Below are 16,233 nucleotides of genomic sequence, written 5' to 3' on the forward strand. Positions count from 1 at the left end.
GCATCACTCCAGCCCAATTTCAAGCAAAACAACCCAGTCAGACCATGGAGACCAGCCACAGGCAGAATCCCTGGAAAACCCCATCGCGAGTTTACCAGCCCGCGGCTGCGCGGCACCAGCAACGAATGATGTGGCCTTCAGGTGACATGTCAGGGCAGCTTCTGTGCGCTCTCTGTTGGAACTCGTACGTTCTCGCAGGGAAAAAACCCCAGTTATTCAAAATTTGGTTAATACGGACTTCCTAAGTAGCTGGGCAGCAGCAGAGGGAAGGCGCAAATGAGGGGACGAACAACTGAAGGTCTTAGGCCAGTCCGTTTCCAGGAAGCCAGAGGTGAGAATATTGAGGGAAACGGCAGCCAATGTACTTGGCGGCAGCGTCGTTGCAGAACAAGTCCTCACTCACCGAAATGCCCCATTCTGGGAGGTAACATTGAGCATGGCTTTACATTTATGAGTTGAATGAATAACAGGACTTCTCGTGCCATTCACGTGGTACGGATCTTATTTCACTGAATAATTCCCCAGGAATAAGGGTGTGCCTTGTATTAACCCATGTATTTTTTGAGTTTTAGAACTGAGACTTTAAATTTTGAATAAAAGTTTTTAGCTATTGTCTTTCAATTGAACAAGGAATACAGGTTCATTGTAACAAATTTAAAACATAAAGGTCCATAATGTGGAAAAAAGTAGGAAGTTGAAGCCGCCCCCTCCCTGCTGCCAATACAACTGCGTCCTCCTTAGAAGTGTCACTGACCACAGCTGGGTCCGTAACTCTCCAAACTCCCCGACTGCCTTTACGCTCACACACACACAGGTGTGGAGAGAGACACGTACGCACATGTAGGTCTTTAACACAAGAACAGTGCCATGTCATCATTTCTAACAGCTGCGTGGTACCGTATCAGTCACCGCCTTGTGTGGACACCTCGCTGGTTCCCAAGTCTGTGCTGTCCTACACAGTGCAGAGTGGCACCCTGTGCCAGTAGCTCCGCAGGGCTGACTTCTAGGAGGTGGCCTCCTGGGCAGGGAGCCACTGTTCCCCTGTCCTCCGAACACATAACGCCAATCTGCACTGACCCCACCAGAGAGCGAGAGCACAGTTTCCAACAGCCTCGCCAAGAGTGGATACCAATCAAATCAACAAAGTGGCATCGTCACTGTTTGTGTCCATTCGTTTCCTGGACATCTGTGTGCCCGTGTTTATATGTACTGGGTTGTCTCATTCAATCAGCTGAAAGAACACGTGAAAAATCAGAGATTTTAATCCTTCACTGTATGTGCTACAAGAAGTGTTTTCCCCCGTGTCATAGCTTTAAAAAAAGTTTATTTTACCAGTAAAATCATTTGCATATTTATATAATCAACTCTATTAATCTGGTTCTTTATATCTTCTGGGTTTTGTTTCACGCACCCCCTCCCTTGCAACATACAGTAGTTACTGGTCATCCTACAAATAGGAAATCTCCTTAAAAACGAACAAATGATGACCCTATATTAATCTGCATAGTTTTTTTCCTCTGAGAATTCTACCAAAATTGAAAAATTGCCATCGAGCTTTCCTGCGGATAAGGGGCAAGGTCACCCAGAAATCTGGCGGATTCGGTTCAGGGCACGGGGCTTTGTGGCTCTTACTGTGTTTTCTGCCCACTAAGTACCACCCTGAAAAGTACCTGATAACCATGGAGAATCACAGAGCGAGCAGACTGCACCTGGGCATGCTCAGAGCGCACGGATAGCTTCTAGATCATGTGTGACGCTATGCTGTTACACACGTGAACATGCAAGGTACGCTGCTTACCGGGAAGCACTTTACGATCCAGAGAAGACAGATGGGGACGTATATAATTGCTATTTAAAGCACAGTGCCAGAAAAACAGTACATTAGAGTGGGAGAAACATGTTTTACATTTACGTATTTGAAATTTTAAAAAATCTAAATTAAAATGCACATGTGCTCTTGCCCACATCTTTTTGACTATAGTCCATTAATGATTCTTGATTTAAAATATTATCTCAGGCAATGTATGTTCGCTTTAGGTAGCTATTATAAAACAGTCGTGTAATAAATACTCTGTGATTTAGAATAAAGTAAGTAAATTATCAAGTGTAATAATTCATTCTATGAAGAAACAAACTTGGTAACACCTATGCTCTACCAGGTCTGTATGAAAAGCATTTTCGAGTTTCGGGTACCCCCACCCACTCCAGAGCTGCAAACTCTTCTCCTGCCTCTAATAAACTATTCTCTTTTTAAAACTCAAAACAAAACAAAACAAAAAAAACAAAACAAAGTATTTTCACTTATGCTCTGTTCATGTGAATGAAGGACATAATACATCTCATTTCATGAGATTTGATATCAAAACATTTCCCCCAGAGGAGAAGAAAAAGCCAATTAAAAACCAACACAGGAAGATGCTGAAGCTTTAAACATGGAATGGCTTTTTTAATGCTTCATGGCTGCATGTTATTTTTTTAACGTGTAATAACAAACTGATAAAAGAACATTTTGGTAAGTTAGGATGAAATTTTAAAAATTATTTACTAAAACGGAGATAGATAATAAGTCATATTTAACATTTTTTTTGCAAAATATTGTATGAAGGAATTCTCTCAAAATGTTTAAAATAGTATTTACAAGGTATCCAGCCCTGTTTAAAGCACAAAATGAAAACCCAAGAGCTTATGGCTACAAAAGTGTGAACTGAGAAGAGTGTAGACATTTCTAAAAGCAACTTCATTCCTGTATTTCCTATAGAGAAAGCTGCAACAAATCTATACCATATTTCAGAAAAAAATTAATGAATAGGCTTTACTGGTCTGATCGCAGTGGGAAAAACATTTCTGCTGCGTTAGCCAAGACCTGGAATCCACACACTTACTGACTGAAGTTTTGCCTTATGGGGTTAGCTACTGTTTTCAGAGCACAACAACAGGGCACTAACTTTTAAACAAAGGTTCCAATGATTCCTCCACTTCACACACACACACACACACACACTCCCTCATCCTGCTCGGATCACACAGAGCACTGGGCTTTCTGCTGTGTCCACACCAGGAGCTCAGCACTTCATCTTCTGCTCTGTTTCCCTACTTCCTCTTCACTCGTACTCCCAGCTCTGCCTCCGTGGACACACACCACTAGGCCCTTCCTGACTCCTCCCTCTGAGCTCGTCCTCGGAACGGAGGTGCGTGCTGGAAGGAATCCTGTGTCCACCCGCCCCGAAGCTGTCTGCTCGCTGGGCCTGCTGTGGACCCGCCTACCATGCTACGCTACCAAATATCATTCTTCTCGTACAGAGGAGGAAATCTCAAAGGCACGGTTCATATAGTGCGTCAAGCTCACACGGCAACCAGTAGCAGCAATGGGGACAAGACAACGAAACTTTGTGAACACTACGTGCCAGGCTCATTCAGCTTATATATGCGGGCATCTGCCCCCCAACTACCACACAAGCGAGGTGTCACTCTTCCTGTTGTACACACGAGGGCACAAAGGCACAGAAAGGTCAAGTACTTCACAGGCGGCAGCCCAGACAGCTCGTGATCTGAACCCATAAGTTGATACGCCCCCAAAGCCCAGCTTTTCCTGCTGCCACTGTGCTTTATCCTGCTGGGGATGTTTTCGTTTGATTATTTCAGAAGTCCCAATCTCTGAAACATCGCTTCTTCTTGCTTTGCAAGAAGCCACCTCATTTCTAAAGTGACGCCACCTTCCTTTAGGATAGTTATGCATTCTAACCGCTGATTTTACGTCATGACTTAGAACCAATTTTGCTGTTGGACTGCTCTGAGCTTCTGAGATGTATAAGAAAAAATAGAAAAGAGGCTTTATTTACGTGTATTACACAAAACTTAAAAAACAAAAACAAAACCCAGAACATGATCCCAAAATCAATTTAAAAATACCAACGGTAACCTAGAAAACACTCCAAGTATGTTGCGCAAAACAGTCGCTTTCTTTAAGCTCTATTCAAACCCAGCTCCTAGGCTGTGAGCTGGATCACTTCCCGAGGAGAACAAGAACACAGATTTACTGAGCTGAATCATGCGTTCGGTCTTCATATTTACAGGTAGCGAAAAGAACTATGGCTCGGGGGGTAGGCTCGCCTGACAGTTCCGTGGGAATGTTTCAACAGAGACAGCAGCTCACCTTTCTGGGGTCTGATGATGAAAGACTGCGTGGCCCCACTCACCAGCCGGCAGTACCCATCTATCAGGTCAGCCATATTCTCGGCAATGGTCAGGGACGGCGCCGTCACTGTCAGAGGCTGGAAAGGGCAAAGACCAAGAAAGAGCCGTTATTGTTCTGCCCCATAATCAAAGGGGCAGCTGCGCTGTGACATCAGAGCTCTAGATGCACTCAAACACAGAGAAGAGTGGGAGTGGAGCAAGAGCTGTCATAAGGTCTGAGCAAAAAAGGAAGTCTGATATTGGAGGACATTATTCCTAGAATATACGACAGAAGGCAAGCCCAGATGAAAACAGAAACATCACTTAAACTGAGACTCCCTTTCTAGAACAAAAAGGGGTAAAACAAATATTTTCCTTCAGAATATCTGGCTCCTCTGGCACATTCCAACTAAGGGAAGAATTTAGATAATCAGTAAGTTCAAGTACGGCTTCTTTTAGGAACTAGACTAACGTGGAGTGAATTTCATCAACCATCCATCACAATTTTTCTAACATTAAAGAAAATTAGTCAAATTTCATTACTTTTAGCATGCATAACATGTTCTGCCTGAGAGCTCAGGACTCACTCTAATATAAAACATGCAATTTTGATAAACTTCCTAGAGACCTATCACTAAGTGCTACCCAGGAGATAATTAAAGCTGTACCTTACTTTCAAACACAGGTATATGCTAATTCACGCAGTTTTCATACCCTCTTCTTAATGCACAATTTACTTTACCTGCATTATCCTAATATTATTTGGGGGAGAGCAAAAAGAAAGGACAGTCTGAAAATGAGATGGTGCCAAACAAGAACATTCCCAAGCTACTTGCAGGAAATTTCACTTTGCAGTCAAGTTTCAGCATTTTCTGGTACCATCTGTTACCTCTGTGAGCGTTGCTCATCCATGTGCAGAAAGGGCCACCTGAGGCAGTGCTTGCCCAACGGTCATTTCTCACGCCACGTCTGGCTTGACTGTACGTGCTCGTCAACCCCACAGGCGCTGGGTACCAGTGGGATGAGCCCCATCTCCACCACTTACTGCTCAGGACCCCGTCCCGAGTACCTCTCGTACTCAGTTTCCTCAACTACACAAGGGGGACCACTACAGTGTCTCCAAGCGCCTCTTTCCTGGGTTCTGAGAACGGCAGTGCTGCTCCTGGCTTCTGTGTGAAGTGCTGGAACAGTGAGGGCCACGCGAGGCAGGAAGAAGCCTCAGCTGCTGCTGCTGCGGTTATCGTTATAATTACTGCCACCCAGAGAACGTCACGTACGACACGGTCTGGGAGATAACGTTCTACAGAACACACACACATCTCTATAGAAGTCCAGCAAGTTGATTTCCTTGGTAACTCACCATAATCTTCAAGCATCTTCACGAGAATGTTCCTGACTTATTTTTAACCCCGTCTCCTGTTCTACTCTTGGGAGCATTTAATGGTTAGGATTTGTAAGCTGGCACTCATGACACAAGGAAAGGTGTGCTTTTGGGGGTCTGTGAAGACTTCATCCTAAAGCGTCATCATTCCCACCATGCCCTCCGTGCAGCCTCCCTAACGACGACTGAGCTTGCCGTACCTCGGGCGCGCCGGCTATCTTCAGCTGCAGCGTTCCTTTCCTGTCCTTGTCTTCGCTGTTGGAATACTGAATGGTCTGCACTTGATTGAAGTCGGCCAGATGTGTGGGCTTGGGAAAGAAAAGACACCACGTGTGGGCCTCAGACAGAACTCTGAGCTCACTTCAGCTGGGACGTTCTCACAGAGCCGACCCCAGCCCACTCTCCTGCACACCCCGCCCCGAGACGAGGTGTCTGCGGGGAAGTGGACTGTCTGCACGGCACCCAGGGGTGGCCAGGGAGGCGCACGCCCTCCTAGGAGGGGGTCACCGAAACCAGAGGGAGAAAACACAAGACAGACGGAAGGAAGCAGGAGGCGACCTGACTTGACCACTTGCCGGCCTGGGGTAAGGTAAGCATGTGCAATTCCTGGTCAGAATGAAAACTCTGCTCTCCTTCCCATAAAGAGGGACCTGGGCCTCTCTCAACACACCCTGGGCCTGAATAAGTCTCTGGAACCTCCTCAAGTTCCGAGTGGAATGGAGCTGGGGAGGCGGGAGGAAGCTGAAGGACCCTTCCCATGCAGACAGACCAAGGCAGACTTCATTTTCCAAGCGGAATCCACTCTTTCCTTCTTACGAAGACAAAATACGCCCACCTGTCTCGAATCCTTCTAGCATTTCACCACAATGATCACTCTGCATGCAAGGATTCCTACACAATTATTCAAAAGGATTAGCCTGTTAAGGCCTCTTGTTCTCCGAATGCCACAGGGTATCAGCCTTTCCCGCCAAGTGTCCCACTCAGCACAGGTTATGCCACTGGGACTGAGCTGGAATTCTGGTTCAGAAAGTGTCAACACTCAGCGTCCCTTCAGAGCAAAGCATCTTTACAGCTCCGCTTCCAGGCACACGGATGTCTGTCTATAGGGCTGTCCTCCTTCACACGGGTGCCCCCAGGGAACCCCCATCCTCCCTGCCCCAGCCACTGGGCAGCAGCGGCGTGGCCGCAGGCATCTGCCCACTGGCGTCTCCTCACCGCTCTCTGGCTCTGTCACAGTCCCTTTCCTGGCTTCTCCCCTGCTCAGCCTGTAAGTGGTCACGTGCCACAGCACTTGGAGTGGGCCCCATTCCAGCCCCGGCTCAGCACAGCCCGGCCCAGCAAGGACCCTTTCCTTGGCTCAATCGCTTTTTACCCACAACCAAGCCCAACGGGGGACGTGTGTCGTGTGCACAGAGAGCCGCTGCTGCACTTACATTGCAGCCCTTGTCTGTGAGGTAACTGATGCCTTCCTCGGGGCCGATCGCCAACTCCACCGAAATAATCCAGCTTGACTTTTGAAGGCGAGACAGGTGAGCAGAGACGTGCCAGAGGAAACAGAAGACATATTTTAGATAAAGAGCCACGGACACTTGAAAGAACCAATGGGGAGTCGGCCTAGTTTGCATTAATCTACGTAACCAAATAACATAAACCACTTAGAACTCCATCAATCCAATGTCTACTGAGCCCAGACAGATGCCGTGCTCATCCCCGTGGTCTGACGCTAACGGTTTCTCTGGGAAGGACTTGGAATAAGTAAACTAGCCCTTCAAGAAGAGCTCATCAATAAATCACTGGGCTAGGGAAAAAAAAATCTAATTATGAACCTGGGCATGCTATTAAAAAAAGGTAATTTTATTCTCACATCATTTTTTTTGCATTTTTCCCACTGAAAGTGAAAACACAGTATCTTCCTGCCATTAAAAACGTGATAAATTCTATTTCAATCAGAAATGTGGATGTACACACATAAGAAGAAGCTAAAGAAATCAAGCCCAGTCCACTCCGTCCCCACTTACACCAAGAGCACACTTGAAGCATTCTTTATCAAATCTGTACACCGGAGAAAGGATCTCAAAGAATTTCAGAATACTTTCTTCTCTGTTAAGGTTGGCAAACTGTCTAAACGTCTGTTGGATCAGTTTTCTTAGTGTTTTGGCCTGCAGGACACAATCACAAAAATCTTTTCAGAGTCAACAATGAGTAAAGACCATGGCCGTGCTAGTGAACAGAAAGGACACGGCCCCACCCCCGCTGAGCTCCACCTGTGCTCGCATTGCTACACAGGTCGTATTGATCAGGGACTTATCCCTTTTTGTAAATAACTGGAATAAAATACACGCAACACAAAACACACTATCTTAACCATTTTTAAGAATACAGTTCAGTGGTTTTGCGCTTTATTTCTTAAATTGAAACTTATAAGGCAGTAATTTGCTCATTAGAACACGTCGAAAGTCAGGCATTAAAAGCAGGACCCGTATCTGCCCGTGACAGGGACACAGTGAGCGGCTCAAGGCGCTTGCACGTCCACTGCTGGGGGGTAAGTCGGTGCAGCCTTTCTGAAGGGCAACTTGGTGATGCAAATTAAACACCAAAAACCCCACGTCTGGTCCCAGAAATTAAAACCCCAGGACTTGACTCTTCACGGATGACTACAGAATGTGCACAGATTCAGCACCGGGGGGCTCACTGCAGAGCTGCCCACAGTTAACACATGGCTGTGCCATACGGACAGACGGACACGGTGCCCGTCTGTCCACCCAATGCTCTGTGCAGCCCTGAGAGCTGACTGACCACACCAACATCCTATCGGTGGCATGTGAAGAAGTCTGACAAACCGGTGCACACACAGACGCTTCTACAAGGAGAGCAGGGGGGACACCTGCAGACACGAGAGCACCCGTGAGCTCAGGCATGGACGCGCCCCAAGGACGTCACAACCAGGTGCGCCTCCTTCCTCTGCAGGAAAGAAGGCATCTGTGCATGCTGTGCAATTTTACACCAATTCTCACACAGAAAACTACTCAGAAGGTGATACTCCTTCTGCATGAAGCAGTATTATTAGGTCAAATCACGAGAAAATGCTGCTATTCAGCCATTTTGAACTACAAAAATCATTTCATATTAGTCAACCTAATATTTATCAGCTGCTGCTAGCAACAGTGGACCCGAGGGCTTCTCAAATGAAAATGTTATGATGTAATGCTACAGAAAATGTCCAATAAAAGAATAATAGGCTGAGAAGACATTGACTGAAGAATTATCCGCCCACCCACCAAATGCTACACATACATATGTTAACACTATATGCAAAACATGTTTGACAAAACCAACGTATAATTGACATATAACATTATATTAGTTTTAAGTGTACGACATAATGATTCAATATTTGTATATATTGTGAAATGAATGCCACAAAAAGTCTAGTTAGTAACATCCATCATCTCATATAATTCCTCAATTTTTTTCTTGTGATAAGAACTTTTAAGCCCTACTCTCCTTTAAACAGCACAGTATTATTAAATACTGGAAGCAACACAGTATTATCAACTACAGTTAAAACACGAGTAACGATTGATCTCTTAACATTTCTAGTTCTGAAATTAGATTTCTACTGTGAATTATATTCCATGGAAATCTGGGTGTTTGTAGATTTGCTACCTAACCGTACATGTTCAAAAGAGCTGTAAAGACAGCACAGAGGGGAGCGCAGGCTCTTCACCCAGCTCCCCACACACATCCTACATGAGCGGGCACATGTCAGACTGAGACACCAACACAGTACAGCAGTGCCCTCTAACCTCCTGTGTGCCCACTTACATCCTCTTCCTGGCCCGGGAAGCCGGGAGGCATTTACTCGTGCCTCCTCAGTCTCCCGCAGCTGTGACAGCTCTGGGCACTTCTGAAGACGATGATCAAAAGCTGTCCTATGAACGAACACCTAGCTGCCATCAACACGACTAGAATAACTCAACTCTGCACATCCTACTTTTACAGGTAACGGAGAAACACACACCATGGGGAAGGTATTTGCATAATATGGTCATCTGATTCCGATAAACCAAGCTCTAATTACCTTGACAGAATCCAGTAAACTCCTAGGAAAAAATCGCTTCAAACCAACATCTTTTCTGAAATATAAAAAGAAGGGTATTAACACATAACACCACCAAATCATTAATATAGTGACACTGTTGCAAGAACATAAAAGCAATTTAAATTATTTCTCCTCCCATATATTATTCAGGAAGGAAGTATAATAAAGCTCCAGTTTACCAGCGAAGTCCCAGAAGGGGTGAGACATATAATTTTCTAGATATATGCAGAAAACATCAATACAACTTGGTTTAAAGAGAAAGTCTTTTTTTAAACACTTACTGAAAACCCATTTAAAATACTGCCTCTTTGCAAATTACAACATCTAAACTGTTACTTTCCAAACACTGCTTGAAGGTTAGACTTATAAACATCAGCGCCAAATGGGTAACGTTGTATTTGCAGAGAAAGCAGGCTGACGCGGTTAGGGAAAGATTTGAGAAGTACTATGGAACTCTTAAAAACAGAATCGTTGCATTAGTACTAAAAGTTGTCTATGTTCAAAAATAAACTTTTTTGATTAAGGGACTTATTCACATAATCAAGGTTTATCATCTCATTTTTACATAGGAAACAAAAAGAGAGAAATTAAGTGATTCACCTATAGTCAAAGACCTAAATGTGTGAAAATGTTGGAAATCCCAGTGACTTTATTTAAATGAGGCTACAAAATAAATCATTATTATCAAGAGCCTTAAAGCACCCTGGCCAAGCAAATAGATGGGAAGAGTAGATCATTCTTTTTGTCTACTTACTTTGGGTACCAAGGGACCCGGGATTTTTGGCCACTAGATGGCAGTCATGTGCTGGGGAGATGAAATAAAGCCTGGAAACATTAAGGAATGTCAGGACAGACACGTGGGAAATGGTACAAAAGGGTCAAGACTTAGAAAAGTGAATGGCAGGTGTTTTTTTTAAGGAGGGAGTAGCTCACAGTGGCCCATACGGGGATCGAACTGGCAACCTTGGTGTTATCAGCACCCGCTCTAACCAACTGAGCTAACCGGCCAAGCGAAAGGCAGGTATCTTTCCAGATAATCGGCCAAATAACCATTTAGGGAAAGCCACTCCTATTTTTCCTGAACTGCCATTTGGACTGAGGACCGACCCGTATTCATGTACAGCACCAACTGAAGGCGGGAAAGTCTACTTCAAGTAATTCTGCCTGGGAAGACATCCTAGCTCATCTCTAGACTTTTTCATTCAACTCCAACCAACTCCTTTTTGTCCTTCTCTAACCTGCGCAGGGGCACAGCAAGGCGACAGGTATGTCCACACACACACACACACACGCAATCACAAGGATTTAGTGAGTGTCCACTGTGACCTGCAGTGTCACGGCCCTTACGTCACACTAACATATGACACCGGAAGTCAAGGCATGCGTTAGTTTTCGGCGTTCTGAAACTACACAGGCCACCTGCGTCGTGCTCATTCATTCATCACAACTTGGCCCAAAGGAGGCTCCTGCAATTACCAAAAATAACAGTCACAGCTACTACTACCAGTTATCATCTCAAATGGTTGGACCCGTTTGCAACTAATTTCCAAAAATATTACTTCTTTTATTTTTAAATAAACATAACTCCCCTGCAAAATCTTGTTTTCAAAATGATGAACTATCAAACTTTCAGAGTGTGATAGTTGGGGTGACCTAGAAAGTCCAAATAAAACCCCAAAGCCATGGAAAGTCTCTATTTCAGTAGAGTAGTTATGGAACCTTCCACTTTATTTTACCAACACCTTCCAAACAGTATAAGAACTGCAGTAATAGTATGGCCTGAAAAGTGTTGACAAAAAGTTGCAGCACTGCTAATGAAAATAAAATTGACTTCTTCTAGGATGTAATGAATATCAACTATCTTTGGTAAATTATCAAAAGATGAAGAGCAGAACCTCTAGCACCCCAAGATACAAGCTCCAGCTTGGCGTATATGTATTTTAAATAATCTAACTTAACAGTCTAATATACAAATCAATTCCATTGCTGGAAAAATTTTCAGGTATTCTAAATTTTCTGGTATACGAGCAACAAATAACTTCCATATCTCTACTTTTTTTTTCTAAGGAAAAAATTCCTTAGTAAGCTTATAAAGAGAACATAAATAATAATTTACAGGCAATGATAGATTTCAGTATAAATGAGAAGTGAAACTTTCATCCCAATATGATTAAATATAAAGAGACAAATAACTTATTATGTGTATATTAACATATCATAGACCTCATCAGACTAAGACACTTACCAACGAATTTAAGTGTTTGCTCACACAACTACTGTCCTCAAGACTTCTTTTCTTAATAAAACTTTCCCTCTTCCAGATAAAAAAGTTTCAGAAACAGTAGTGTTTCAGATTTAGTATTTAATATTAAGTGAAGATAGACTAATAACCACCACAGTTTGAAGAAGGACTCGGTCCTGAGCAGTTGCTTTGCCAGGGCCGTTTTCCTGTGAGTAATACTTACTCTAACACTTCATAGTTGGACTTCTTTTCTAGTGCATTGCCCCGCATCTCCCAGTATGATCGCCTAGAATCAGGAAAGAGAGGAATTTTTACGTGTGCGCACGGAGAATGTCTATGTTGTTAAATGGTCACTGCTCAGCCACAAACATTCTGATAAACTTTGAATAAAGAAGGAATTTGAATCACAGCCTTGTTCCCACATCCTGCTGAAGCATAATCAGTTACGGCAGCCCTTATTTCTACTGAACAATCTCATTTGCCCTTTTAATGTGAAGCAGGTCTGGCTCTCTGTAAAGATAAGACAGATTCCAGTTGTAGAAGAGATCAGCGAAATTCACTCCTCTGTCCTCCCTCTTTTCTCAAGAGACAGCACGCGCCAGCACAGCAGCTACAGGCACACGAGACGGCTGCTGTGGCCAGCTGTGCACCACACCCACTCCTACAGAGGCACAGGGACACATGTCATGGAACGCTCGACCTCACTCAGAATCTTCTCCAAGTTTTACTCACATTTCATTGACAATCTTTATGAGGAAAAGGAAAACACGGGGGTAATTTCCAGAAGTAATGAAAAGCACCGAGGAGTAAAGCCCTCACTGCACAGATACCACCTCACCGTATTTCTAGACAGCCCAGCTTCAAAGCAGTGTCCTGGTCCACTTGGTCGGCGAGCTCTAACATGTAATCGCTCTTCACCTACAATGAGAAGGAAGGGGGAAACAATGCTGTTTGAAAAGAAACCACTTTAGACTTAGTCACTCAGCAAATGCTTACGGGGTCCCTTTTACATACCTTATATATACTGTGTCATTAATTAGGTTAGATGCTGGATATGAATATGAATCGTGATACCAAAAACTCGCGAAAGAAGGAGAACGGTCTCTCCTACCAAGGAAAGCTTACATGATCTAGGAGCACTTAGAAGGGAATTAAAGAAACTACCAACACCGACTCAGTTCACGTCCCATGCTGTCAAACTGAAAACCAGAAGGGACATCTCCATTTCCACACAAACACGCAGTGGATGTACTTTCTGAACTCAAATGTCAATTCCAACAGCGTTTTTGGACCTTAGTGCAAGGGCAAAGAAAATTTCCATGTTTCAAAATCCGTATGAGCCTGCACCTGAGGTGCTCCCACCGACCCATCACCGTGAGTGATCAATGTGCGAGGTCATAACCTGCTCAAAATCTGACAGGATGTTATAAATCCCTCCTAACCATGATGACACTCAACTGAAGTAACTGAGGGACTGTACCGGTACCACCCGTCAGTGTGCAGGCATTTTCAAAGGTGAAATACGTGAAACCTTACAGGTGAGTAGGAAGGGGTCAACGTTGGTAAACTGATCTGGGAGACGGGAGCACCCATTCTGAACTGAGTGAAGGGAAATGTTATCTCTGCCCCCATGAGCGACTCCATTCTTCTCATGAGTAGATCTGTCGGACAAAAACTGCGCTCAACTGTTAGATTATGAATTTGACCCAACAGAACTGTGGAAATCCGTCTTGTGTCTAGTATTTCACAACAGCCTTGATTTTGCCTCTTGGTCCCCCACCCTACAGCGTTTACTCTCTGGCCTTCTCGGAAGACGTGTGCTGACCTCTGCCCTAGACAAATTCCTGACTCCTTGTCCCTTGCCTGTCAGTTCACTTGCACAAAGGATTTCTACTGCCAGTCACCCTGCCACATCTCTTTCTTACAGGGAAAAGAACGGTCTTCAGATACCAACGCCCTCCTGGACCTGCAGAAAATTTATAACCCGCTGACATGCACATGTACTCACCTCCTCATCCCTCCCTTTGTGGCAGCAGCGGCTCTTTCTGCACTACACACCATTCCTCTCAAAACCTGTGCTTTGTTTTCTGCATTAGCACTTAGACCTCGGTGGTCAATAAATATTTACTGACTGAACGAGAGCGCAAACGAATGAATAAACAGTGACCAAACTGGAGTTCAGAGGCCTGTTTGTGTGAACATTATTTTCCACGTAAGACTTACAAGCAATGGGAATTTCTATTCCTCACACACGGTGGGCATTGGAGACTGACTCAACGGAACTGAGCTACTCAATGCACTGAGTGAAAAGCTTTCATTCTAGAATCACTTTGTTTACATTTCAATTGGCTCTCTCTCCTACAGAGCAGAAAATAAACCCAAATTTAAAATCTAAGCTTTGGCCTAAGTAGATTTATTATCGAACACAAAAATAAAGGCACAAGAGATAAACCAAGAATGACTTATACACGTCAGAGAAGCAGCACAGTTGTTCGGACCTAGACATGCGGGGGATGTTAGCTCTTAGCGCTATGGTTTGGTGCAGACTTCAAAGAAACCCCAGCAGGGTGTCAATTACATGTTGAGAAAACTGCATCATTACAAAATTGTCCTCAAGATGAATTACTGTCATTTTGAAACACTATTCACAGGTGGGAAAGTATAATCACCTGTTTTATTTCATTCATCAAAACCAAGTTCCTGTTAGTTGCAAAACTGGAGAGAGGGGACATGATCACTGAACAATCCCTTTGGGGAATCTCCTTTTTGTGGATGTGACTGTAAAGTTCTGTGAGTTGTTTTTCCTGCAGCAACAACCTGCTGCTCTTGACCCTCAGAGCTGTGTGGCCATGGCCTGAAGTCCACTCACCGTCTCAAGCACCCGGGGTATTCTGGGAAGTACACTGATCCAAGACGGAGCAAGTCACCACAACAGGCCCTCAGCACCCCCGTCCCCCACAGGCCCCTCCGTGGCAGCTTCCCTTGGCGGGAGGACCGGGCACCATCCCCAGGGGCGCCCCGTGCAGTCCAGCCCAGCACAGCTCCCTGTCACCTGTCACCAGGAGCTGTCCTCTGGAGCCGCGGGCAGGGTCACATCCTGACGCTGGATCAAGACTCACGGTCCTTTATGAGCAGTGTTCATTTCTTTTATAAGACATTTCTGGACTGCCTTTCAACTCCTACTAACTCCCAGAGGAATTTATTGCTGTCATTTGTGAAATACAGGCAATTTATTGACCATTGAAGTGTGTGCATGTGTTTGATTGCTTGAGGTAAATATACTCAGCACCATGTCAGGCAGACTTACAGGTACTAACTCATCTAATCGTCACAGCATCACTGGGAGCTGGGCACGACTCCCATCCCAACTTACTAGAAAAAGCCTAAGAAGAGTGGAGATGACAGCAGAGGAACCACGTATTCCTTATTTAAGGAGCGTCTGCAAGAGCCCAGGTACCATGCTGAATGTTTTGCATAGTATTTATAATGTTTACAACAGCTCTTCAAGGTAGGTTTGAATAGTCCGTTTACACACAAAGATCAGAAAAGTTGACTTATCCAAGGTCACATAGCAAGTGTTAAAATGCAGACTCCGAAATCAGATGTGCCAACCCTCCAACCCAGGCTTCAGTCTGTGCCCACGTGTGGGCTTCCTCTACTGAAGGCACATCAGTGCCCAGTGGGGACTCCTCACGTCACCCTGGCATCTCCAGGGTCTACGTGTGGCTTCACATGCCTCTCCTGGGCAGTGTCACCACTGTCACTCGATTGCGTTCTCCTTTTATGTCACAGATCATACTGTTTGTCAAAGCCAGGGCCAGCAAATCTGCAAGTCTTCCAAGAGGACACCTCTGAAAGCTGTGTCTTGTTTTTCTAAATTGATCTGTTTCTATGTTGATATCAACTTCCTACTTAAAAAATAGGATGTATTTGAGCTTCCTGCTGGGGGCAAGTACTGCATTTATATCCGTGAGTTTTTTCATCTTACTCTGCAATAGAATTAAGGTTTAATATAAAAACTGCCCACATCTCTGGTAGAAACCATTAATCCTAAGTTACTCCATAATTTATTCCATATGTGAACTCAACGCTTTGGCCACCACACGAGACTGTTTTGTTTTGCTCTCTTCTGAATACTCTGTCAGCTAACAAATTCATTAACTAGACTCAAAAGTAAGACTGGTCAACAAGAAATAAGTATGCCCTAGCACCATGCATATTTCTACAGACAAGTATCGATTCTACACCATATAGTTAAGCTACGGTTCTAGACTCAGCATCGTCTTCAACTGCCTACTGAAACTCTTTTTGTCAAAGAAACCACTGATTATGTTA

The 16,233-nt window shown here is 44.4% G+C and overlaps 1 protein-coding gene across 6 annotated transcripts in view; it reads right to left on the reverse strand.

Annotated features, from left to right (window-relative positions):
* Positions 1-16,233, reverse strand: part of PTK2 (protein tyrosine kinase 2) — a 123,978-nt gene that overhangs the window by 82,450 nt on the left and 25,295 nt on the right. For 3 of the 6 annotated variants that reach the window (XM_033125813.1, XM_033125811.1, XM_033125810.1), the window contains exons 4-10: positions 12,737-12,816; positions 12,122-12,184; positions 9,636-9,690; positions 7,573-7,713; positions 6,988-7,065; positions 5,755-5,862; positions 4,154-4,271 (exon numbers count right to left, since the gene is read on the reverse strand). In XM_033125813.1, coding sequence (XP_032981704.1) covers positions 4,154-4,271; positions 5,755-5,862; positions 6,988-7,065; positions 7,573-7,713; positions 9,636-9,690; positions 12,122-12,184; positions 12,737-12,816 — 643 coding nt within the window. Of the gene's footprint in view, positions 1-4,153; positions 4,272-5,754; positions 5,863-6,987; positions 7,066-7,572; positions 7,714-9,635; positions 9,691-12,121; positions 12,185-12,736; positions 12,817-16,233 lie in introns of those variants that run through there. The other 3 variants (XM_033125807.1, XM_033125808.1, XM_033125806.1) reach the window with 1 other exon arrangement.

This window comes from Rhinolophus ferrumequinum, chromosome 14, assembly GCF_004115265.2.
Source record: "Rhinolophus ferrumequinum isolate MPI-CBG mRhiFer1 chromosome 14, mRhiFer1_v1.p, whole genome shotgun sequence".
Lineage (NCBI taxonomy): Eukaryota > Metazoa > Chordata > Mammalia > Chiroptera > Rhinolophidae > Rhinolophus > Rhinolophus ferrumequinum.